Source organism: Amia ocellicauda, chromosome 5 (genome assembly GCF_036373705.1).
Source record: "Amia ocellicauda isolate fAmiCal2 chromosome 5, fAmiCal2.hap1, whole genome shotgun sequence".
Lineage (NCBI taxonomy): Eukaryota > Metazoa > Chordata > Actinopteri > Amiiformes > Amiidae > Amia > Amia ocellicauda.
In genome coordinates, this window is record NC_089854.1 from 1,423,450 (window position 1) to 1,450,197 (window position 26,748).

Sequence of the window (26,748 nt, forward strand, 5' to 3'; positions counted from 1 at the left end):
CAAGAAACGTGTTTTCCGTGTTATAAAAACAAACACACGAATATAAAGCGAATAGTTGGGATAAGTCGCGCTATTATTAGCTATTAATAACCCAGCAGTGTGATCCGCCAGGCTCCTGCGTCACAGTCTACGCTCGCCCCGCTGCATGTCAATTCCTGCCAGGCGGCATGTGATGCTCGCATCCCAGTGCGCGGACTGGAGGCTGGGTACCAGGCTGGTGTGCGCGTTTGGCGGGTCGCTGCTGTTTCTCTGGGGTCGTGGTCTTATTCGTAGAGATACAAACACACCGTTGGGGGGTTTTCATTCTCCGGACGGCGGATATAAGGTAAGCCGAGACAAAGCAATGCACCTTCACAGCTTCTCCCGTCGTTGTGTTTTGTTTAACGTCGTCTATGCGTTGTGCATGTTGCATGATCTTTCTCGTCTATTATTACTATGTTGCGTTGTTGTATGTCGTACACCACAGCTGTAAAGACGAGAGGGTGTCAGTTTAGTGGTGGATATTAATGCTCGGCATCCTGTACCGGTTGCTTGGTAACAAAGACCACACTCACCTTGGCAGGAGTCTTGTTTTACTGGCTCTTGGTTATTTTTATGAAATGTGAGGGGCACAACTCGGTGCCTCGGTACGGCGGTTCTCAAGCCGCCACAAATGCCGTGTATTGTGGGTTCCCTCGCTGGCAGTACGTGCGGGCAGCACTGATGTGGAGGAATCGGTCCCGTTCAGAGAGATGCTGAAACAATGTGTGCGTGTGCGGACTGTGCTGTGAAGTCGAACACAAATGTCAACAGGACGTATATTAAGACTGCATCCCTGCCCCGTAGCGTTCACTGCGTAACAAAGGGTTTCTGTCCACGTTGTGCGCCTTCGTTGCAATATTAATGTGTTATTGGGTTGCAGGGGAATTTGACCTTGAAATCAATTCTCAGCGCAGCTTATTGTTCTTATTAATATAATTATTATCGCTATTATTATTATTATTATTATTATTATTATTATTATTATTATTATTATTAACATTATATAAGTTTTCTCTGGTGTAGGTCAAGGATAGAGGCGAGTGGTAATTGTTGGGTAGCAAAAATGTGCCCAACGTGGTGATCAGCCGAGTATGAGACTCGCCGGGGGGGCAGAAGGAGGTGCTCCTTGTCGCCACTCGCAGAATTGCGGACAGTTAAAGCGCAGGGGTGTCGCTACACTATAGTAATACAGCATGATTTGATCCCGTCGGCTTTAGTCGGTCTGTACAGTCGCCTGTCCCAAACATGTGCCTCTATTGCCGCCACCTGTCCAGGGGCGTTGCAAGGGGGTAGGCATCCCAGACAATTGCCTGGGGCACCGGCCTGGGGGGGGACCAAATTGGAAAAACACCGCCCCCCTCAGCTCTCACGGGATAAATCTCCGCCGTACCCCACCCCCATCACCGACAGGAATTATTTTGCCTTGGGCCCCCACATACCCTAGAATCGCCTCTGCCCCAGTCTGGAGTCCAATCCGCGCTTTCTGCCTGCGGGCCTGGAGAAATTCAGCACCTCGGCAAATATAACGACACGCAAACAACTGAGATGTGGGAACTACAGCAGCTTCATCAAACCTGTAGACTGCTGATGACATTCATTACCATGGGAAAAATACAATACAACACAACACACTCACATGTTTAGCAATTGGGAATCTGTGATGCCTTTAAAGTATGACCTCGTTGAGCTCACTGCGGTTTATTCCATCATGCGATGTAGCGCCTTCCCGTATGGTGAACGTCTTTTGAGAAATTGTTAATTTTGTATTGAATTGCGTGTATAACCTGTAAAACGACATGGATATGGAATAATAATAATAATAATAATAATAATAATAATAATCTGGTGCAGACTAGCTCAAGGCTGGGGAAAAAAATATTAACCCCAAGGCGTTCAGCCTTTTGAACTACACATTAATTAGCCAACACGTTACAGTTCAGAAAGAAAGTGGTGAGTTTAATTAGGTTAGCAGCTTAGTAAGGACGATTGCATTACAAATGAAAGTCCTTTAAGCAAGCCGTGTGTGAAGTGTAATCTTGTTAAAACCTTCTGCAACACACCGCCTACACGACGTTTCGACACGCCGTTTGAGTTTCACTCCGCACCTCCGACTCTCCGTAGCTCCGCCCACAGTGGTGGCGGTAATTGAGCTGCAATTTGCGCCGGCGCGTCACTCCTGGCGTCTGAATTGTTATTCAGCTGTTCGTGTTGCTCTTGCCCTGGCCCAGGTGTTCCTGGCTTATTGGTGTCATTTTATCAAACAGATTACACGTGATTCTCCATTTCATTAATTTTCCAAGATTTCAAGCATGTTCTTTTTGTTATTAACTTATTAAGAACATAGAACACGAGAGTGTCCAATCGAGAGGAGCCCATTCGCCCCATCGTGCTCGTTTGGTGTCCATTAATATCTAAGTGATCAAGGATCCTATCCAGTCTGTTTTTGAATGTTCCCAAATTGTCTCTTCAGCCACATCGCTGGGGAGTTTGTTCAGATTGTGACGCCTCTCTGTGTGAAGAAGTGTCTCCTGTTTTCTGTCTTGAATGCCTTGAAGCCCAGCTGCACAGTGGGTCGAATGGACTCCTCTCGTTTGTAAACTTTCTAACACGTGGCAACGTTATGTGTTAGCAGGGTAATATCAATTCCTCCGGTATGGTATAAATAACGTAATTAATATGAACTTGGTTAGGTCTTCTGTGGGGAATTTCTGGCGTCATCACCACAGACAAAGTTATAGTCATTGTATTTAGAAATTACAGCACAGCTCAAAGCCACCATGTTGCTTCGTTGGTTATTTTGTTATTTTTTACCTTTTGATGATGTTTCCAAAAACCGACGCTCGGTTGTTCTCATATCTGCACTCTTTACATCAGCAGCTTGCCCTGATGTCACAGATATCTCAACATGCTGAGGTCACATCTCTCCTGTGCGTCTATTTAATTCCCACCACACCTGACACAACCCTTTCCACTGACCATCCTCTCTGCCTGGGTTTCTGGGTATCATTACCAATACAATCGTTAATGCGAATCGGTAACATTTATTCAAATACATTATTTTAAATCACGCGTTGCCAGTGTGACCCAGTAGTGGAGGTCAAACAGTTCCTGCTTCAGTCATCCCCCCATAAAGATAACCACATGGAGTGACACAGGGAACAAGTGATCGCCTAACCTTTGCTGTCTTTCATTTAAAGTGCTTAAAAAGTAAAATAGATGTAAATGTCATTTTAATCAGTATGCACCTCTCCCTGTGTGTCAGTCGAACAGTCTGCAATCACTGGAAAACACACAGGCTGCAGCAAACCTTATTATGTTAAAAAAAATCTTAAAAGAGAGATTTACAAAGACATCAAAGCTGAGAATGTGGAATTATATATGTATGTATATATCTCTCTATCAATATATATATATATATATATACAGTACACTCACCTAAAGGATTATTAGGAACACCTGTTCAATTTCTCATTAATGCAATTATCTAACCAACCAATCACATGGCAGTTGCTTCAATGCATTTAGGGGTGTGGTCCTGGTCAAGACAATCTCCTGAACTCCAAACTGAATGTCTGAATGGGAAAGAAAGGTGATTTAAGCAATTTTGAGCGTGGCATGGTTGTTGGTGCCAGACGGGCCGGTCTGAGTATTTCACAATCTGCTCAGTTACTGGGATTTTCACGCACAACCATTTCTAGGGTTTACAAAGAATGGTGTGAAAAGGGAAAAACATCCAGTATGCGGCAGTCCTGTGGGCGAAAATGCCTTGTTGATGCTAGAGGTCAGAGGAGAATGCGCCGACTGATTCAAGCTGATAGAAGAGCAACTTTGACTGAAATAACCACTCGTTACAACCGAGGTATGCAGCAAAGCATTTGTGAAGCCACAACACGTACAACCTTGAGGCGGATGGGCTACAACAGCAGAAGACCCCACCGGGTACCACTCATCTCCACTACAAATAGGAAAAAGAGGCTACAATTTGCACAAGCTCACCAAAATTGGACAGTTGAAGACTGGAAAAATGTTGCCTGGTCTGATGAGTCTCGATTTCTGTTGAGACATTCAGATGGTAGAGTCAGAATTTGGCGTAAACAGAATGAGAACATGGATCCATCATGCCTTGTTACCACTGTGCAGGCTGGTGGTGGTGGTGTAATGGTGTGGGGGATGTTTTCTTGGCACACTTTAGGCCCCTTAGTGCCAATTGGGCATCGTTTAAATGCCACGGCCTACCTGAGCATTGTTTCTGACCATGTCCATCCCTTTATGACCACCATGTACCCATCCTCTGATGGCTACTTCCAGCAGGATAATGCACCATGTCACAAAGGTCGAATCATTTTAAATTGGTTTCTTGAACATGACAATGAGTTCACTGTACTAAACTGGCCCCCACAGTCACCAGATCTCAACCCAATAGAGCATCTTTGGGATGTGGTGGAACGGGAGCTTCGTGCCCTGGATGTGCATCCCACAAATCTCCATCAACTGTAAGATGCTATCCTATCAATATGGGTCAACATTTCTAAAGAATGCTTTCAGCACCTTGTTGAATCAATGCCACGTAGAATTAAGGCAGTTCTGAAGGCGAAAGGGGGTCAAACACAGTATTTGTATGGTGTTCCTAATAATCCTTTAGGTGAGTGTATATATATAAAACATGATCCTGTTAGAACATGTGGAATGCTTATGTAACGGAATACTTTATACAGAAGCCTCAAAGGGACAGAAAACTGAATACACGGTTTCAAAGCCAGAACCAACAGGAGGAAATCGACATGCTTAATCCTAGACTGGCGAGGGCGCACGTGTCCACAGCAGTGTAAGCAGGTTGTGCGTCTTGCAGGCTGTGTCTGTGCATTTGTTCTGTGTGCCACCAAACAGGAATGCAAATAATAATGGTAATTAAAAATGCAATGCTTTTTGACCCTGGCTAAAGATGAACTGCATCAGTTCCTGCAACAGGTGTGCTTGGGTGTTCTGTGGCTTTTGCCCAGTCCAGTGAAATATTGCAGCAATAAATACTCCGGCCTATAACTCACAGGAAGTGCAGGTGTGTAAACGACTGTACGAGCAGCACTATATTGTATTGAGTCAAAGGCAAGTGACCCATTGTTCATAAAAATCCGTTTATGGAGAGACAGGCTGAAGGGACGCAGTCTCAGGATGTTGATCTGTTTTGCTATACTACATACATAAACTGTGTCTTGCGGGTTTGGCTTTCATAGCCTACCTGTTTCCGCACCTGACCACGTCTCTACTCAGTGACCCTAGTGTCTGAGTCTGAGCTCCTGTGCTGCTCGGCAATCCTCATTACTGTTCCTGAAGGACTGTTGTGCACCGGGGGCTACCCCAGCGTCTGTCTGCGAAAACACTGTTTTCTCGAGTCAATTGCAAACTTCAATGCTGGACTCCAGAGACCAGCTGCTTGGTCTGTTCACAAGGGTCCATTTTGGGTTGATGGGGAAATTAAATGTGATTCAATCGAATCCAAAAAAAACAACTAAAAACCCTTTTATGTTTCTGTGGAAGAATTAGATAGATCGATGCACATTTTACTGATGCATCTTCACATGCAAACAGCTCCAGTATTGTGAAAAGCGATAGATAAATAGAGGAGGGATGACAGAGGCTGCAGGCACTGCCACCATGTCTCTGTCTGCTGGGGACCCCTGTGACGAACAGGTGCCGTCGTGTCCGATCACCAGCCCACTCTGAGCCCGGCACCGTCGCTGCAGACCTGGAGGAAGTGGTAAACGCTAGGATATACATCTGCCCTCTCTTTTACCCCCTTCCCACGAACAGATGAGCTTTTGCTTCAGCAGCAGCAGCTGCATCTTGAAGAAGGATTTTGAAGGTTATAAAACAAGGTTGTCTCCGAATCAAGCTGTTTCGGCTGAGCAGCAGGTCAGCACGCCAGTGTGGCTTCTCCTTTTGTCTTCTCCTTGTCTTTCCGTGCTCATACGTGTGCTGCCTGAATAAATAGTGAACATGCCTGCTTAGTTACTGAGCCCACTGCTCCCTGACTCTCTCTGAAATGGGAGGAATGTTTATCGCATCACCAGTGGACACCGTGGGAGTCTAGCTGAACATTGTGAACACTGCTGTTTGTGGATAGATAAAAAAGGAAAGAAAGAAATTAAAAGAAAGACAGACAGATAGATAGAAAGGGTGATTTAACTGTCAGCCTCACCACCACAGAGGATGAGACATCTCTCCGCCTGTCCTCTCACTTGCCGGAGACGGTGTGAATTAACTGTGACTCATCACAATCCGGGCCCCGGCTGTGTGAGAGCAGAGCGGGGAGGGGGAGCGGCGCAGGAGGAGTGTGCAGATCAGCAAGGAAGAGCGAGGTGTGCCATGCAGCGTTGCCTAGCGGCATGGGCGGATAAACTGGAGCATTTCCTTCAGAAGACAGACAGGCACCCGAGTGGCTCTCCCCTTCCCACTGGACCTGCCGCCCGCGAGAGGAGAAAGAGCACCGGAGGATGCTTTCATTTATCATCGATTGAGTGATTAAAAGAGAAAGAAAGAAAGAGATATCAAAGTACAGTGACATACACCATGTTCTGTATGTGTGGGAGAGAGGTCCTGGAACACTGGCCACCGCAGAGAGAAGGTTACACAAAGGATACACACAGGCGAGAAGGTTAAACAGGTTACACACAGCTGAGAAAAGGTTACACACAGGTTACACACAGTTTAGAGAAGGTTACACATAGCTGATGGAGGATTACACAGAGGTTACACACAGGTGAAAAGGTTACACACAGCTGAAGGAAAGTTACACAGAGGTTACACACAGGTGAGAGAAGGTTACATACAGCTGATGGAAGGTTACGCAGAGCTTACACACAGGCGAGAGAAGGTTACACACAGCTGATGGAAGGTTACACAGAGCTTACACACAGCTGTGTTGGATTGGGTGCCACACACACCTGTGCGATGCCTTACCTGGCAGCGTGGCTGGCCTGTGATCCTTGTGTCCTGGTCGTGTTGGGGCCTCTGTGGCAGGGGTCCCTGGGGCGTACTGTCCCACTGCTTCCCCCCGGACACTGTACCGGCTTGATTCCCACTGAGCGGAAAATAAACAAATGCATCAGTAAATGAAAAGCGCAGGATGGTGAACGTGTTACACAGAGGCTCCAACAGGCCAATTTTAACTCCCTGGCGTAGCGGCTGCTGTAGTGGTGTGAGTGTGGTGCTCGGAGGATGGTCTGTGTGTCTGTGTCTTGGTGGGAGAGGAGGAGGAGAGGTACCTGCCTGAGGCATCACAGGAGAATCACTGTATACTCCTGTATAATCCTTCAGCTGACCTTCACTGTTCTCTGTCCCAAAGTCTCACACAGCTTCCAGTGACATTTTGAATACTGAAGAACTCCCAGACACCTGTGTTTCCTCAACACATAAACAGATGAATAAATCAAATATATAAAACAGTGAAAGGTCTCCCCCAGTGATTGTTCAGAGGAATGTTTTTTTATTTATTATATGGGGGGAAATGAAGAGTTAATCTCAACATGGCTGCCCATACAGGGTGCACAAGGGGACAGAGTCTGTTCTGGTGTGTCCTGGTGCAGTGTTTACAGTGGTAGAAAAAAGTGCCGCTATGATTTTTGTATAATTTAACAATCATGTTATTTTTCTATATTCTGATAGAAAATGTTTTATGAAATGCTGTGATATTAGTTAAATAAAGTCAACCCCAAAGTCTTTAACTTAAAGTCAACAAAACAAAAAGACTTGTTTGTCGTCTGCTTTTTAAAATTATATGACTAGTTATATAGTCTGAGTTATCGATCTCAGACTTTGAAAATTATACACCATCTACCATCTACAGACGGGTGACAAATTAAAGGACAAACCTGAATAAATGAGTGGAGGAACATAATGAATGCAGATACCTCCAAACAGGTGTACTGCATGATACAATTAAGCAATTAGCATCCTATCATGCGCTGTGGCATGCATACAAATGCTGAGGAGGCCCAGTTGACCTCGATTTTGGATCAAGATGGCAAGAGGAAAGGATCTAAGTGACTTTGATAGAGGGGTCATTATTGGAGCACCATAGGCACTGGTCTACAGAGATGTGGAAAAAAGTGATGTGGTCAGATGAGTCATCCTTCACCATATTCTCGACAAGTGGGCGAGTGCATGTGTGGGACACCAAGAAAACGGGACAGGCCTGACTGTTGGACCCCTACAGTGAGGGGGTCCGGAGGCTCTGTTATGTTGTGGGGGACATTTTCCTGGGATGGTTTGGGTCCACTTGTCCCTTTAGAGGAAAGGGTCCCTGCAAATCATGACAGTTATTCTGAGTGATCACCTTTATCCTATGGCATGGGTTTTCAAACCGGTCCTGGAGTACCCCCTGCCCTGCTGGTTTTTGTTCCAACCTAGGTCTTAATTACTTGAATTAATTGAATGGTATATTGCTTTGTTAGGTCAATTAAGGAATCAATTAAGCAATTAGTTGGAACAAAAACCAGCAGGGCAGGGGGTACTCCAGGACCGGTTTGAAAACCACTGTCCTATGGTGACACATTTCTCTCCTGATGGGAACAGTCTCTTCCAGGATGACAATGCCCCCATCCACAGGGCCCGAGGGTCACTGAATGGTGTGATGAGTATGAAAATTATGTGAATCATATGCTATGGCCTTCACAGTCACCAGATTGAACACATATGGGAGATTTTGGACTAGCGCTCTCCACCACCTTCATCAAAACCCCAAATGAGGGAATATCTTTTGGAAGAATGGTGTTCATCCCTCTATTAGAGTCCAGAGACTCGTAGAATCTGTTCCAAGAGCATTGAAGCTGTTCTGGGGCTCATGGTGCCCAACACCTCACTGAGACACTTTATGCTGGTTTTTCCTTTCATTTGTCACCTGTCTGTACATCATACACTAAGGATCACTAACTAATCACTAAATATACAAATTAAAATGGAGAGTGACTTACCAACTTGTTCTGTGATCCATATCATTGTTCAATCCAACAATCAGGGTGATCACACGATCTACTTCCAAAGGAATCGCTCGTCTTCTTTCCAGAAATGGATGAACACAGACGCTAATTCCTGTCAGGACCGATAGTGGTATAGACAATATTTTGTACTTCTGTAACATCTACACTCTCACATTTGTCTGTCGATACGGCAATGTTTTTTGCTCATCTTTAGAAAGTTTAGATTGCTTTGGGAGGCTATAAAATGAACTTATGCTGGTTTGTATTGTATTGTGTTTCATTTTAATGAGTAGCTACTGTTTATATATTCAATTAATGTGGGTGGGTGGATCGCTAGACACCGGATTCATTTATCTTTCTATATTTTGACCCTGCTGCCTGTGGTTTCTGTAGGCAGACAGGCTTTAGATCAAGTTCAAGTTGGATGAAATGGTTGATTAAACTAGATCTTTCCAGAAGTCCCCCTACCCCCCCCCCCACGAATTCTACAGCAGGGCATCAGAAATCCTAGACTTTTTTCTCGTGACCCGGTTTCTTGTGACCTGCATGGTTGAGCTTGTTGTGCCCTGACTGTGCTGGACTGGTCCTGGGTTCGGGGACTCTGTGGGTTGGTAAATTGACCCTAGGCTGAGAATCATGGCTGAGGCAGGAGCAGATGGCATCTTTCTGGTGGTACACACTCTCTCTCTCTCGCTCTCTCTCTGTATCTCTCTCCCCCCACTCTTTTGTTCTCTCTCTCACCCTGTCCCTGTCCCTCTCCCTCTCTCTTTCTTGCTCTGTTTGGTGCATGTGTATGATTATTTGGCAATCTCTCATTCTTATCGTACTTCCTTCATATTAATGTCTGTCAAAAATACTCTGCAGCGTTTCCTCCATGTCTTGTTTGTTCGTTTCCTTTTTTCCAGCAGAGCGGCAGACGACAGTGAACAGCAAAAAAAGACTTGACGCATCAGAAGACCGGTCTGTTCGTCCAGCCAGGCAACTACAGCCCCCCTGCCCCGTGACAAGACAGAGAAGCTCCAGGGTTTCAGTGTCCAAAGTTGACCCCCAGCCTCCCCAGCTCCCTCCCCTCCTCCCCCCCTGTGGTGAACGTCCACACCCACCTATTTATGAGGATCTGGTCGTCTTAAGCCGCCCCAAATGCCTAAGAACAGCAAAGTGACGCAGCGCGAGCACAGCAATGAGCACGTCACCGAGTCCGTGGCCGACCTGCTGGCGCACGAGGAGCCACTGGATTACAAGAGCAGCGTGCTGAACGTGGGCAGCGCTGCCCCACCCAAGGGCAAGCCCACGGACGATGTGCTGGAGTCGGGGGAGGCGGCGCGGCCCGCCTGGAACAGCAAGCTGCAGTACATCCTGGCACAGGTGGGCTTCTCTGTGGGCCTGGGCAACGTGTGGCGCTTCCCCTACCTGTGCCAGAAGAACGGCGGCGGTGAGTTGCGTGGGGAGGTCTCTGGGGGTGGGCGCTTGGCACGGGCAATTAGGATTGGATGCACATTGCAGTGAGTGTGTTTGGGACAGGCTGTCGGAGCTGGGATTGGGGTTAAATTTACCACCCCAGTTTTAGCCAGAACCCCAGATTCGCTACTTCTCCCATCTCCGTGAGGCCCGCAGAAGCCCAGCTTTAACAGGGATGGAAACCTACAGTCAGTGGTGAAGGTGACCCAGTCCCCAGCCCAACCCAAACTCCTGCCATATTGTATCCCTAAACACCACCAGCAAGGTGGTTAGAGAGACATTTGAACCAAGCACCAACCTGAATGTACCGTCCTCCCCCAAAACACCTGCTTTAGCAACTGCTTGAGGGTCAGACAATACAGGCATGTGCATTAATGGGGCCCCCGGAGGCTGAGCACCAGGACCTGGGCAGCGCTGCAGCGAATCCACACAGACGCGGGCTGAGCTCAGTTCCATATTTTTGCATTCATCCCTCTGGATTTCTCTGTGGCACCATTTCAGCTCTGGTGGCTTTGTCGATGACCGCTCAGCTTCCTGCTCTTACTCTTACCCACGGAATGCATGCTGCCTGGCTGTCGGCTACTGCTTACCATCTCCAGCAGCAAAAGCCCATCCATAACCTGGTAATTTGTCCCTTGTCAGGCAATTAGCAGCAGATTAATGGCGGATCTATTCTCGGCGCTTATCTCCCCTCCCTGTCTGCGGGACTCGTCTCTGGACAGAGGCCACCGCTGCCCTGGTCTGCTCTCACAGCAGACTAGAGTGGGGGTGGCTACAGGAGCAGGAGTTCCTGATGAGAGGCTGGGAGATAAATTGGAGCTGCATATTCTCAGATTTCTCCAATTCTGTGTCCTTCTGCGATTCACATTTCCGGACACAATCTTGCAGTTTCAAGACCGACGACACTGCTCCACAGCCGGACACACATATACGAAACCTGCACTGTTGCATCCCTTTTCATGTAACATCTAGCAGCAATGCCTCACAGTCACTGACACTAGAAGCTGAGAAAGACCAGTATATAGCCTTACCTGTATCCAACTCCACCCCCCCCCGCCACACACACACATAGTGATGCAGATTTGTCCGGGCAGCCGAACACGAAGGAGACCTGCTCTCTGGAATGGAAAGGCCCGAGGGCAGAGGCACAGCAGTCGGGCTCAGACCTCCCTCAGTCGGCATGAGGAGAATGCCCATTGGCAGGCGGCACACTGCCTGACCTCTGACCCCTCTGCAGGACTCTCTGGCTGTGACAAGGCTGCTGGTGACAGGGCCTGGGGGTGGAGGCCTCTATGTGCACTGACAGCTCCTAGCAGAAACGCTAGCTGTTGCAGTAGCTGTTGCCTGTGATAGGTCCTGCTGAGCTGCCACTCAAACGTCCCTTTCCTCTTCAGCCCCTTTCCTGGGGGCTCCTGTTGACCACTGATCGCTGATGACAGAGCAGGAGTTCTTCAACGAGTGCAGGAGGCCACAGCGACTGCCCGTGTCGGCTGCCTTTCCCATCTTGCTTTGTGTTTTCTTTTTCCTCTGACAGGACTAGACAAGTTGGAGAAATAAAAAAGTGAAGCTCAGAAACACTCAAGCAAAAATCTTGTTTTGAAATGTTTTGAAATTGAATGGCTCTTCCAACAAGTGTCCGTGTCCTTGAAATAACAACACAGTGTAGCACTCTGAAGTTAATAATAATAATAATTAAAAAAATATATAATATACTGTATAAAGTAAATGAGATGTGACTAAGTGAGTCGTTGAGCAGTATGGGCTGTGTGAATGTCTTCACACCCTCCAGCTGTGTACAAGTCAAGAGAAGATAGTGAGAAGAAAAGGGTTATGAGTAGAGGAAACAGTATAAGATGGCAGTGGGATGAGGCGGAGCATCGAAGATCTCTCTCTCTCTGTAGGAACCCAGCCTGAGTCAACCTGTCCCGCTTTCTCTCTCTCCTCCTCTCTGTCTCTCTCTCTCCAGGTGCCTATCTGGTCCCCTATTTCATCCTCCTCATCATCATCGGGATCCCGCTGTTCTTCCTGGAGCTGGCAGTGGGGCAGCGCATCCGCCGCGGGAGCATCGGCGTCTGGAACTACGTGTGTCCGCGGCTCGGCGGCATTGGCTTCTCCAGCTTAATAGTGAGCGAGGGGGAGGGGGGTGAGGTGGTGTGGGATGAGTGGGTGAGGCGGGAAGTGGGTGAAGAAGTGAATAGGGGAGTGGGTGAGGGGTTGATGGGACCGGACAGGACAGATAAGACTGAATAGCACAGAAATGCAATTGAAAAGAATAGAAGAGAACACCACACAACACAAAAGCAAATACAGCAGCACAGATCTCAGAGTAGTCTTTCTAGAAGCAACTGTTTCTAAAATAGTTAATTCGTGGAGCCAACAGAAATACCGAAAAACAAACAGACCAACAAACAACAGCAACAGGCATCTCACACTGGATGAGAACTCGAGCAACTCGCTTGAAGTGAAACCCAAGAAATATGGAAGCGGTGAACAAAGCACTGCCAGGCGAGTCTGAGTCCCCGATGTCGACCACGACAATATAACACAATTGCAGCACAGAGATCGCCACCAGTCATCTTCCCCCAGCGACACAATGAAGTTGTTAAGCTGGCCACATGAATCTTTCAAGATGCAGATTTAATTCAGACCCCTCGAGGGCCGGGTGGCTTAAAAGTCTCTTCTTATATTTTTGCAACATGAGGAATTTGTTTCTCCTTTTTTCCAAAATACGTGCGGTTCGGAGCAGCGCGGTGGAGAATGCTTGGCTAATGTGTCTCTCGTATTAGCCTCCCCCCCTGTCGGTTTGGTTTGTTTCTTCATTTGTAATGTGAAACATTCGAGGAGTTGGTTACAGTTAATGGCTCTGATTCCCTACAGCTGATTACATGTCTTTTGAGCACTTATAAACCGATACGTTTCTGCAATATTTCCAGAAAATATGAAACAGTACAAATGCATGGGGCTCTGTGCGCGTCTGAAGTGTAGGAACAGTTTCCACTTAGTTTCGCAGAGAAGCCAAGCTTTGTCTCAGAATTGGGATTGTGCTGAAGGAGAAAATAGACGGAGGTGAACGAACTGCAGAGCAGCGGTTGGACATTTCTTTATTCGAACGTCGACCGGTTATCTCATGGCACAGCAGCAGGACTTTGTAGTGATGTGAAGTCAGGCGTCGATCTGATCGCATGGTTATAGAAGTAGTGCACGTGGCAGATACGTGCTGTGCAAAAAAAGAGAGCGTTTGAAGATAATGCCTGTTATTTTGCACGAATAAATAAGTAAATACATACAATTATAAATAGTACTTCTTCTCTGTCGAAGACCCTGTGTGAATTATTAAAGCAATCTGAAGTCACAAGGCCTAAGGCAGCCAACTGAGGACCTGCAGAGGCACTGTGCTGAGATGTTCAGATACTGGGGCGTCCTTCCTCCCAGCAGTGTACCCCAACTCTGCAGGATGCGTCCGTTAAAGAAACTGCGCATTCAACATGGGTTCCCTGAAGAGCAGCCTCTAAAACAAAACACACAAACAAACAACACACATCCTTTCAATTCCAAGGGCACATTAATATGCAGTCCACTTAGCCGGATCTATATTCTGGGCAATAAACACAAGGCACAGCACAGTCTGTGGAAACCTGGACGCAGCCCAAGACGGTGGAGACAGCTGGCACTCACCCTGTCCCTGTCCTGACAAGCGCATGCAGACCAGGCCCCCCGACCCGCAGCCCGCGGTCACAGAAAAACAGCGTAGGACGTTGCAGATCCTCCCGGTCAGAGAGTCAGAGAGTCAACCCTCCGGTTTGAACCAGAACCAAAAACACAAACAGGTTAGAAACTGTGACCTGATTACACAGGCTGGTTTAAACTGGGTTTAAATCTGTTGCTTGGCACGGCCTCCCCTTTACAACATGAATATTAATAATATTAATAATAATATTATTAATAATAATAATAATAATAATAATAATAATAATAATAATAATAATATAAATCGATCTCAATCTAAAAAAGGTTGAAATTAAATTAAATGAAATGGGGTCAGGAGAAGCTATGAGGATTGGGCGAGTGGCACAGTGAGTGGGAGAGGGTCTCACTGCCAGTAGAAGGAGCCCAAGTGGAAACTAAATGGACGCGGCACCAGGGACCCGAGGAGCTATAAATACCTCTTAAAAGGAATCGGTTAAAGAATGCGTGTCAATAATTAATTGAGCTCCTCGTCTGGGCTGCGAGGCAGCAACTCGGTTTGTGCCCAACCTGGGGAAAAATACTACAACAGATAGGATAACATAACAAAGCAACAACGGAAAAATATAAAAGACAGGATTCTCTGCTTCACTCTTTTAATGATGTTTATCACTCCAGTGTTAGGTGTTGGCCGACACGTTGAGCTTAAACCGCCTGACAGAGAGTAAACAGGGCCTGTCCTGTCCCTTCGCCCTCTGTGTCCCCAGGTGTGCGGCTTCGTGGGCCTTTACTACAACGTCATCATTGGCTGGAGCATCTTCTACTTCTTCCAGTCCTTCCAGTACCCGCTGCCCTGGAGTGAGTGCCCGCTGAAGAGGAACGGCTCCCATGCCAGTGAGTGAACTGTCTGGGTCCGATCAGACCAGACGCCCCCTAGCCTGGGCCCCCTCTTTAAGGTCACCCTGAGAATGGTTTTGCACTTTGAATGCTGTAGTTTTACCACAGTTTAACAGTGCTTTCCTGTGGGTTCAGCATCACTGCGCTTTACTGCACTGGACCCAGGGAATCTGGGGGAGAGTAAAGATCATAAAAGCCCTCGGTTCATCAGGGTATCTCGAGGGTCCGGTGTGTTGGGGCACAGTGGAGGCTCGCTGACCCTTCAGGAGACCACTGTAAAACAACGGTGAGAACCACAGGAAGACCATGTTCACCAGACATATGACTTGCGTGACTGATTATTGTAACTGACCTGTATTCCCAGTCCCAGAAAACTGGTGCTTTGCATTGCATGAGCATCAGACCTGGCGAGTGAACAAACAGTCTCTCCCAACGGCATATCCAAATAAAAACACAACTGAACTAAATCTCCTTGCAGGATTCGTTTCAAAGGCTGTGTGTTTGCCTTGCAATGCATTTCCATGTGTCGTGTCTCTCCGCCTGTCCGCCGGCCACATGCAACCCTCTCTGCCGGGCCAGCATGTACAGGCACACGGAAATGCCTCCTTGGACCACACATCTCCATAGTCTAAATTTACAGCAGGGGTTTCCAACCCTCATCGTGGAGACCCCCAGTGACAAGTCCAGCCAGGAATGAGAGCGAGGTTGAAATATACCAAAAATCTGTGTGGCTCTTCGGGACCCAGGTTGGACACCCTGACTGACAGACTGAAGGGCCTTCATGGGTGCAGTCTGAGCTGAATGAAGGTCGATATTTTAAATATCCTGCTTAGACTGGGTTCAGCCTCGGCTCTGTTTAATCCTGGATGGCAAGTGGATCTTACACAGAAACAGATGTGTGCTGAAGCGCTGGCGATTGTGAGTCAGGGAAGACGGAGAGAACAGGAAATGTTGTGGTATCTGGAGCTGTGTAGCGCTGTTTGTTGTTGACTACAATCAGCTTTTACCCTCTTGTTGATGCTGGTATCAGTTTACACGGTATCAGTTTTGCGCAGCGTTCGGAGACGCAGGTGTGAGTGGGGATGGGTCCGTTCAAGACCAAATCCAATCAAGGTTGATATGCAAAGTCCAGGACAATTCATATTACAGATACAGCCAAAACAGAGCAAAGAAACAGACATTAAACAACAGTCTGAACCCCAGCCAACCCCAGAGTTAAAAACTAGGTCCCTAAAAATCCACACTCAGTGGACTCAGCAGAAACACCCCCCCAACCTTAATGAAAGCCTGAGTTTACTGGGGCTCTAAGCCAAACTCCAGCCAAAACATGATCACATTTTTATAACAGATCTTCATGTAATTGCAAAATAGATCTGAATTACTCAATATAAAGCCCTGTTAAGAACCTCAAGTAAGCACTAAACCTTACGTCCCTCCATGTCCCTCACTAATTAACATTTGCTTTGACAAATTTTCAACTTGCAGATTTTCCTTTTTTGAAGGAAACTTCCAAATCTTATTTAAATACAGATACTGATATGGCTATGAATATGGATAATATGGCTGTTAGGCTATTCCTGACTTCATCTGTGTTTTCTCCCTCCCTCCCTCCTTTTCTGCCTCCCCAGTTGTGGAGCCGGAGTGTGAGAAGAGCTCGGCCACCACCTACTTCTGGTACCGCGAGACCCTGAACATCTCCAGCTCCATCTCGGACAGTGGTGGCCTGAACTGGAAGATGACGCTCTCCCTGCTGGCCGCCTGGTGCATCGTGTGCCTGGCGGTCATCAAGGGCATCCAGTCCTCGGGCAAGGTGAGCAGGGCTGGGCCGAGCCGGACTGCCTGGATCCCTCACTCCATCTGTGGTGCTTGGCTTTGTTCTGTATTCCACAGCACCGCAGTTTGGCCCTAAGTGCTCCAGTGTGTGCAGATTTGTGCCTTGAGGTTTCACAGACCAGCAGAGTCTCTGTACGTCTCATTCGATCGCCACCTGCATTAGGGCAAGACTGATGGGGTTCAATCAGGGAATTTGATCTCAAGCCAATTAACTAACAAATTTACCAATTGATTCATTAATTAAAAACAAACTCTTTATTCAGCTCATTCATTTATGAAGAGCTCAGAATGGAATGAAAACCAGAAGCACTGTGTCCCTCAAGGCCCTGGGTTTGAAGAACACTGCTGTGCTGTGGTTTTTTGTTGTTTGCTTTTATGGCTTGAAGCAACGACTGGAACACGATCTCGCGTGACATCTGAAATGAAAGAGAGCTGTACGAGTGCTTACTTTTGGCAAGAAGAGAGACAAAAGTGGTTTGGTACCGGCTGCCCTGGGTGAGGGGTATCAAGAAAAGCTCAGCAATTTCAAGGTACTTAGAGCAGCTTCTACTCATAGCTAATGCCAGGCTCCAGTGTGCCCAGGTGCTTTATGTGACTCTCATGACCTCAGGGTACATTGGCAGAGAAACGGAAGGGGAAACTGAGGTGAAGTTGTGTTTAGTGGCACAGGCCCTCAGAGCGGCGCGGAGCAGACCTGGAAGCCGCAAACATTGGGGCGAGTCCAGACGCCTGTCATCGGGACATGATGTTTGTTTTTTACCCCCCACGGCAGCAGTGAGGGGAGGCGGCGGCTGCTCTGCTGGCATGTGGGCCCAATTTACTGAGGGATTTGTACCGGTTGTCCCCTGTGGCAACGGTTCCACACATGATTCTGTGGGAGGGGAGCAGAGGGGGTTGGGATGAAGTGCTGACATTTATGACATTTCAGAGATTGCTTCGCAGCTGAAAGGAGATACTTTTCTCGCCCCGTTCTCTGGCGAACCAGTCAGTTCGCCCTCAGGTTGATCCCGGGACGTCTCGGATTCTGTGAAGCTTGGCACTTCTTTTTCAAGAAAACAAACCAAAATGCTGGTACTGTGATGTGTTAAACAATTATAATAAAATACAAGTGATAGATAAATAAGGAACCTGCTTTTAAGATTGGCTGTAAAGCTGGGGGAGATGTGTTGGTGATGGTGACACTGTGCTGGTGGACCGTGCAGTAGGGGGTTGCGTTGAGCCGGGGCTTGATGCTGCATTGTGTTTCCTCTCTCTTTCTCTCCCAGGTGATGTACTTCAGCTCCCTGTTCCCCTATGTGGTCCTGATCTGCTTCCTGGTGCGAGGGCTGCTGCTGCGCGGGGCCATAGACGGCATCGCTCACATGTTCACCCCCAAGGTGAGGCCGCAGCGGCGTGGGGCTGGACCCTCCGATACATACAGAGGAACACATTATAATTGAGAATGTGACCAAGTGTTTGGCTCCCTGCCCTCCAGCTTTCTGTGGGGAAGTTGATTTATGACACCGACTGCTGGCTCTAATAGCATGAGAGCAAAACACGCCTGCTGTCTCCCTCCAGTGGCTGCTTGTGTGTGACGCACACCAAACCCTCCCAGCTGATGCCAGGATCGTGCCAAGTCATAACAATGCATCCTCGCTAGATTGTACTTCTTTTTTTTAAGTGCTAATTACACAGATGTCTTGCGATATAAGTCCACGGCTGCTATGAATTTGTAGTGATTAAATCTTTTCAGAGACGTCTAGTTCACAGGCATATCCTGTCTGTTCATTCTTAATGGCATTGATGGAAGGAAGAATCGCATAACACTGTGACTCATAGGAAACTCTCTCGAGACATAACCGGAGCCCTGGGGGAGATCAAGATAGGGTTTTCCAGGCACTGACTCCTTCTGCCCAATGCAGTGAGTCACAATGACCGCAGGGAAGGCGAAACTCACGCTAAGCCCCCTCTGAACTGCATCGCTCTCAACAACTGTTAGTAGTTATACACACACATAGCTCTCAGAGATCAGAGATCTGGGATACGCAGGGGAAAATCTTATACATGACATAAAGCAGTGAAGAGTTCAGAATGAAAGGTTAATTAGCTGGTAGTGCAATATCACACAATATTGTTTACAGCCTATGACACGGATAAACTCACACTTTCTCATGCTCTCTGTAACAGTGCCGGGTCCCAGTGCGCTGCGCTTTGTGATCAGGTGCATGACCCACCTCTTCCTCCCTCTCTCTCCCTCTCCCTCTCTCCCTGCGCTTAGCTGGAGAAGATGCTGGAGCCCCAGGTGTGGCGAGAGGCGGCCACGCAGGTGTTCTTTGCCCTGGGACTGGGCTTTGGGGGGGTGATCGCCTTCTCTAGCTACAACAAGCAGGACAACAATTGCCACTTCGATGCCACCCTGGTGTCCATCATCAACTTCATCACCTCTGTGCTGGCCACGCTGGTGGTCTTTGCTGTGCTGGGGTTCAAGGCCAACATCATGAATGAGAAGTGCGTTGTCGAGTGAGTACCCCCCCCCTCCGAGACTGTGCAGGGCTCCGCTGCGTGGAGAGAAAGTTCCAGAACTACAGCACCCAGCCCTGAGATAACAAACCCAGAACTTCAGTAGACAGATCCATGCCTCTTTCAATGCCTCAGTCTCTGTCATTTTCTCTTTATCTGTGCCTCCCTGTCTCTCCCTGAGTCTGAGTCTCTTGCATCTCTCTGCTTGTCTCTGTCCCATCCTGTCACTGAGTCGGACACCCTCTCTGGCTTCCCTGTCTGCAGGAATGCGGAGAAGATCCTGGGCTATCTGAACTCCAACGTGCTGAGCCATGACCTCATCCCCCCACACGTCAACTTCTCCCACCTGACCACCTCTGACTACGCCGAGATGTACGGCGTGATCAAGACAGTGCGGGAGGATAACTTTGCAGAGCTGGGCCTGGACGCCTGCCAGCTGGAGGATGAGCTGAACAAGGTCAGTCCGCGTGTCCGCCTGTCGTTCCTCAGTCTCTGTCCTTCACCTGCCCCCCTTGATAGCTAGAGCTCATGCATTTCTGAGTGCAATGGTGGGACCCCCTTTTATTCCATTGGAAGGGAAAACGAGGGCGTGTCAGTCCAGCATGCAGTTCTGTTTTGTGGCGTGTTTATTACATATTTCTCACAGCTGATAAAATCATTGTACGCTGTTAATCTCACTACCAGCACATCACCTCTTGCCTGATCCTCTCTGTGTCTCTGTATGTGTCCCTATGTGTCTTTCTCACTCTGTGTCCCTTGTCCCTGTGCAGGCAGTGCAGGGCACTGGACTGGCCTTCATCGCATTCACGGAGGCCATGACCCACTTCCCTGCCTCCCCCTTCTGGTCTGTCATGTTCTTCTTCATGCTCATCAACCTGGGCCTGGGCAGCATGATCGGCACCATGGAGGGCATCACCACGCCCATCGTGGACACCTTCAAAGTGCGCAAGGAGATCTTCACAGGTGAGCAGACCGGTGGCAAGCGGGGCCACCCTCTGGGCACCCTCTGGGCGCTGGGCCGCACCTTGGTGCCAAAAGCCTCTCAGGTAGTGGAGCCCAGGAGAGCGACACCGTTTGCTGTTCTCCTTGAGGAAGCCCACTAGCTAGACCCGGTTTCTTCAGCCGGGTCAAGACTGAATCCACCTCACAGCCATTTGGCAAATTAATTACTGTGGATCAGGAACTGCTTAGAAAGGGCAGAAACCCCAGCACTTGCTCTGACCCTGTCCCCCACCTCTCTCTCAACCAGTGTGCTGCTGCATTGTGGCCTTCCTCATGGGGCTGCTCTTTGTCCAGCATTCGGGGAACTATTTTGTTACCATGTTTGATGACTACTCCGCCGGCCTGCCGCTGACCATCGTGGTGATCCTGGAGAACATCTCCGTGGCCTGGATCTATGGCACCAAGAGGTAGGCATGGTGAAAACCAAAACAGGAACCCCTGGAGAGAACAGCGATGCATCTCAAAACCCCTTCAGATGCATTGCTCGCCTATGTGCCTGCTAGGAGTGTTGTGCGTAGGGACCACAGGGGAGGTGGGCCACAGTCAAATGTGTCTGAGCTGTACGGGCAGTGAGGGTGTGAGGTAGAGACCCTTGCCCTCACGTTCAGAGACTCCTGGTCTCACTAGGACCACTCCGAGCTGCTTTGAGGATCATTGGGCCCAGCATTTGCATTCTCTTGTGTTATTTCTGAATTATGTATATGAGAAGGCTTTTTCCTGTCCTTAAATATCCTCTCTCGATGAAATACCCTTAATTTAATAATTCAAAATTACCTGGCATATGTGCTGCCATGCTGGTTTCATGTCAGTTTCTATAGCAAGAGATTTTTTTGCCTTTTTGCCATTTAAGCCTGGTGTAGGGTAGGCTTAACAAATGACTTAAATTTCAGATCAAACGGATTTTATTTTGTTTTGTGCAACAGGCCTATTTGTTTTGGGTTTAAATGTAAGTCTATGTAAGACCTAAAAAATAGTCTTAAAAGCATATAAGACCTTTTGTGCAACCGACCCCAGGTTCTCATGTGTGTTGTGTGACGGCTGCCTTCTCCTACAGGTTCATGCAGGACCTGACAGACATGCTGGGCTTCCGCCCCTACTACTTCTACTTCTACATGTGGAAGTACGTGTCCCCGCTATGCCTCTCTGTCCTCATCGTGGCCACCATCATCGAGATGGCCATCAGCCCACCGGGGTACAACGCCTGGGTCCAGGAGCTGGTGAGTGCACTCTGTCCACCACCCTCTCCTCCGCCCCCCCTGAAGCCATTCCTCCAGTTTCCCATCTAAGTAATTTCATCCATGAAGTGGTGGAATTGTTTAATGTCCAAGATATGCGTGTAGGTGACATCAGGTTCTCTTCACCTTTTAATTAATTTATTAATTAATTAAAGACTGTAAGCTCACGTCACTCTCCTTCCCCCTCTCCTACTTTATCTTCCTCCCTCTCCCTCTCCCCTTCTCCGTCCATCACTCCCTCTCTTGCTCTCTCCCTCCCTCACTCCCTCTCTTGCTCTCTCCCTCCCTCACTCCCTCTCTTGCTCTCCCCCTCCCCCCTCACTCCTTCTCTCTGCAGGCGAGTGAGCGTTTCCAGAGTTACCCCCCCTGGGCCCTGGCCATGTGCTTTGCCCTGATCGTGGTGGCCATGCTGCCGCTGCCCATCGTCTTCATCGGGCGGCAGTTCCACCTAGTGTCGGACGGCTCCAACAAGCTCTCCGTCTCCTACAAGAAGGGCTGCATGATGAAGGACATGTCCAACCTGGAGGACAACGACGAGACGCGCTTCATCCTCAGCAAGAACCCCAGCGAGGCGCCCTCCCCCATGCCCACACACCGCTCCTACCTCGGCCCCGGCAGCACCTCCCCCCTGGAGACCACCAATGCTGCCCCCAACAGTCGCTATGGTACGGGCTACCTGATGGCCACCACGCCTGAGTCCGAGCTATGATCCCTCCCCCACACACCCCATCCCATCCTCCCCTCCTCCCGTCCTCTCCCTCCCCCTCCCACATGGGCCGGCCTCCCCCTCACACAGGGAACTCTGCACCTTGGCCAGTGCAGGAACGTTTCCCGTCCCCTGGATCCGCATCCTGCAGAAGAGACCAAGGGGGCACATCTTTGAAAAGCCAGTCCTAGCTGCAGCCAGGTTTCTCTCTCTCTCTCTTTCCTTCTCTATCTCTCTCATTCTCTGTTTCATTCTCTCTCACACTCTTTTCTCTCTCTCTCACTCTCCCTCTGACTAAACTCTTGAATACATACCTGTCTGAGCAGAAGTAGTAAGGTTGGCAAATCCTGTCCTTCCTGGTCATGATCCTTCTGTTCTTAAGCTCTCAGTCAAGCGGGAGACACTTCACATGCGGTCAAAACAAACATACACAATTCCAGTTGCAGCAGTTTTAAATGGTTATCGTCTTATTATTTCCAAACGAGAAAGCTGAGACCCGGGGACTGGTGCGCCCCGCGGCTGAGAGAGACCGAAGGCCCGTCAGTCTCTTGTGCAGTTTGATCTTCAATCCAGGTTTGACCCATGACACTCCCCCCCCCCCACAGCCGCCTCCTTCCTCAGGTGTCAGCTCCTGTGTACAGAAAGGTTAGCTATCAGCTCAGCCGCACTGTGGTGTGCAGAGAGGGCAGCATCACTCTTGTCAGGGTGGTAAGGATGCCACCAGAAAAGAAAGGATTGGAGGCAGAAGATTGAAAGACCTATGACTCCGCCCCCCACCTCCCTCAAAAATAAAGCTGTATTATTGTAGCGTAGGTAGGTAGAATGTGGTGTAGTAGGTGTCTCAACAACACAGCTGGTTTTGTTGTTTTATTTATTTATTTGTGTTTTGGCAAAACCTCATTAAGTTGCCTTATCGCCCTGAATAGCTGAGAAACACAAAACAAAACAATTCAAAACGCTGTCTTTGAGGAGGAAATGAACCCAGAATGATCGATGTCATCCCTGGCTACAAGATTCCACTATAATTTCCTGCATTCATCTCTTTTGGAAATTGAAAGCAAAAAAAGAACATACCCTGCAATTGAGCTGATAACATATCCTATACAATACGAATCATGTCAGTGTGTGTCCCAGTCCTGTCTGCCGGCGCTCACTGTGGGCAGCTGTGTGGGTTTTCTCCTGACACTATTGCAAATGCAGCAAAATACAAACTGGGTGGCACGAGATAGTTGTGGTGACCCAGTGATTTAATTCAACAGTACAGAGATGAGTGGTCACTGGTATTCATTTCCTGGTGAAAAAAGCAGTTTTGGAGCACTGGCTGTTTTGCAGTTCATTCAGATTGATGTCATCCCTGCTGGGGGGGCATTCCTTGGAAAACTTGGTGTCCATTTTAACACAGCACGGAGCCAAGCCTCTTCCCAGGGACCATTGAGAGCACTTTATTTTATGAATTTTGTGCAATAAATGAATTGACCGGAAAAACAAGAGACCCTGACTCTGCAGGAGACCGCTCCACGAGCATCAGCTTAATATCGTACATTCATCATTAATTGTGTTATTTATTTAAAGTTTTTTGACTGTCAGCTGTTGGTCACCTACTATATTTCCAGGTGTGTTAGAACAGTAATGTAGTTTTGTGTTGTGTAGGACTTATATACTGTAACAATGCATATATGTAAGTATGGGAGAAACAGGACTGAGGACATATCTCTCCCATTTTACGTAAAATTATATATAAGGAAAAGAAAATTGTGTTGAAACTGCACAAGCAACAGGTGCCATATAGACACTCTGCAATGGCAACGTGACAACAGGAGACATGATAATTTGTTAGGTAGTGTAGCGCCTGTGCTTTCTGTCCCACGGAAACCCTCAGACAGGAAAAACACAGTTCTGCATGAAGCACAAGAAAGACGGCTCCATTCACGGAGCCTCTGCGAGTCGCAGCCCTGCCCAACTGCATGCTGGGATAGCAGCTGGTATTCAGAAAACATTGAAGGGAGAAAAACCCCAAGAGTTTACCAACAGCCTCTTAAGTGCACCTCCTGTGACATAAAAAATACCCAGCATACAATTAAAGAATTAATAAATAATTTATTTATTAATTAATTTAATAAAATAGAAAAAAACTGCCTCTGACAAACTCACTAGGACGTTCCTGGCAGTCACAAGGAGGAGGTCAGCCATGCTGTCTGATCTGAGACTCCCCTTGAGCATGGAGAGGGGCCTTTGAGTAATAGGTATTTCAGTATTAAGAGCGAACCTGTCTGAGGGGGTCACCTCAGGCACGGTGCTTAGACACAGGCTGGTTATAAACTCTGTGGGGTCCGGTCAGCTGCAGGTGTTTGCTGGGGTGTTTTAGGAACCCTGTAGGGGGTGTGCAGAGATGGCCAGAGGTGACACGGTGAGATGCACACACTGCGCTGCTGTGCCGTGTGGTCCAGGTCGATTTCCTTTCAAAGCACCAGGCCAGGTTTAAATTACGCATATCCACCAGTCATGCTGCCCCTTGTTGAAATGTGTATGTTCAGGAAACACAGAGCAAGCCGTATACTGCACAGTGAGGAGATCTGATGATCTGGCTGCTTGTGAGTTGAATATATTCCTCAGAGCACCGGCAGAGTGTTCTTCGTTTGTTTACCTTCTAGCAAACTTTTATGTCTTTCTTTTTTAGATGAAATGGTGCTCGTGAGATATTACGATTCAATGTATTTCTGAGTGACTCCAAATGACCATAAAAAATAATAATATGAAGAAATTATATAAATTGTAGAGATGAGAAAAGGGAAATTAAACCAAACCAAGTCTATTAGTAAAATGACTAGTGACAGAAATGCAAATGCAACCGAGCCAATTAATTTGTATTCATTTTTAAAGCGGTAAATAGACATGTCTAAATGTCTTTGGTGACACTGTCAGATTTGTGCTCATTCACAATGAAGTGCTGTTACACTTTAATGTAATACAAGAATGTTTCAAAGGGATATGAATTCAGAAGGAAATTGTTCGCTTGGTAAAGTGAAAAATCTTATTGGATGGCAACTCCGTAAATAATTTTAACAAACAAACAAAAACTTGAGAACAGAAATTAACAGGACAGGAGTTCAGCCACCAGGTGACACTACAAGCTATTCAAAAAGCATTGGGGGAAAACCACAAAAAGGACACAGATGACAGTGTTTGATGTTCTGCACACCCCGACCCATGTTGATCTGCTCAGGTGACACAGAGCACAGTTGTTATGAAGCACAGTCTTGTGAGGGTGTCTGGACTCCTCCTCGAGTCTCCGGTAGCCCGCTGTTTTAATCAGTCGCACTGGTGTAGAAGCTTACAGCATTGTCTTGTTTTTGTCAATGGTTAGGCATAACCAGTCTGTGCACTTTACTAGGGGCAGAGCTGCTGGTGTTAAAGCCGACACCATGGCACAACTCTCTCAATCTCACTCTCTCTCTCACACACACACACACACAGACCCACAAACCGACAGACACCCTCTATCTGACTCCAGGTTACTCCCTGACTGATGTGTTCAGTGTCGTAGATATCGTGTTAAGCTGTACTTCTTCGTTAGTGGTCCCACATGTCAGTGTGTTTCTGGGACACTTGCTCATGCTACAAAGTGCTTCTTCGGGTGAGTTAACTGGCGTGAGATGGAGGATGCGACTATGTGTCCGTCTGTAACAGTCAACCCTGGCAAACTAATCTAGAGAAGCAAAGAGATCCAGAACGCGAGGCTGCAGAGAGCGCCAAGTAACAGATAAGCACAAGAGTGGCAGTTTATTGCACAACATGGCCCAGCACAGGTCAGTACAGCGCAGGACAGTCCACTACAGCACAGTGGAGCACAGTCCAGTCCAGCTGTTTCTAATCAAACCGATCGATCCAACAATCGATCCAATAATCACTCACTACAAACACCAGGACCTCTGCCCTCCTAGTTAGATCCTGCCCAATGATAGTAATAATAATAATAAAAAAATCGTAAGTTCTGTTATTTTTAAATGATTGTCTATTTATGTATGTATGTGTGTATTTATTTATTTATATACTCACTAATTTAATTATTTTTTTATTGTGATGCTAGAAGCCATGGTAACTTAGTGACTAAATCAATGCCTATATTTCTAATTATTGTATATTTAAACTGTATATGTGGGTGTACATTCTGTCAAATGAACAATGAAGACTATCTATAAGTGACTCTCTCATCTTCTGTGCTGTATATATATATATATATATCATTGTATATTTGGAGATATTTATAATTTTTGTAGCCAGTGTACCCTTCTCTTTGGCCACGGGGTGCAGGGTGGGGCAGGGGGCTGTCTGTTTATGTCTGGTGGGGGGGTGGGAGCCGTGTTTGTTCTCTCCTCTCGTGCTTCGTGCTTCTGATCTTACCTGCTTGTCTTTGTGATTGCGTGACAGTGGCGGTGGG

The 26,748-nt window shown here is 47.6% G+C and overlaps 1 protein-coding gene across 1 annotated transcript; it reads left to right on the forward strand.

Annotated features, from left to right (window-relative positions):
- On the forward strand, nt 1–26,513 carry slc6a17 (solute carrier family 6 member 17). Its single transcript, XM_066703129.1, has 12 exons — nt 1–325; nt 9,902–10,428; nt 12,421–12,578; nt 14,906–15,032; nt 16,664–16,845; nt 18,134–18,244; nt 19,126–19,367; nt 19,632–19,824; nt 20,138–20,330; nt 20,617–20,776; nt 21,424–21,586; nt 21,942–26,513. Exons 2-12 carry the CDS (start codon nt 10,137–10,139, stop codon nt 22,311–22,313), a joined length of 2,193 nt encoding a protein of 730 aa, XP_066559226.1. The 5' UTR covers nt 1–325; nt 9,902–10,136; the 3' UTR covers nt 22,314–26,513.
- Nucleotides 26,514–26,748: the final 235 nt, after the last annotated feature.

Coding starts and splice junctions, on each gene's coding strand:
- slc6a17 (XM_066703129.1), top strand. CDS start 10,137: ATGCCTAAGAACAGCAAAGTGACGCAGCGCGAGCACAGCAATGAGCAC. Junction 12,579..14,905: donor TTGGCTTCTCCAGCTTAATA/GTGAGCGAGGGG, acceptor CTGTGTCCCCAG/GTGTGCGGCTTCGTGGGCCT. Junction 16,846..18,133: donor GCATCCAGTCCTCGGGCAAG/GTGAGCAGGGCT, acceptor TTTCTCTCCCAG/GTGATGTACTTCAGCTCCCT.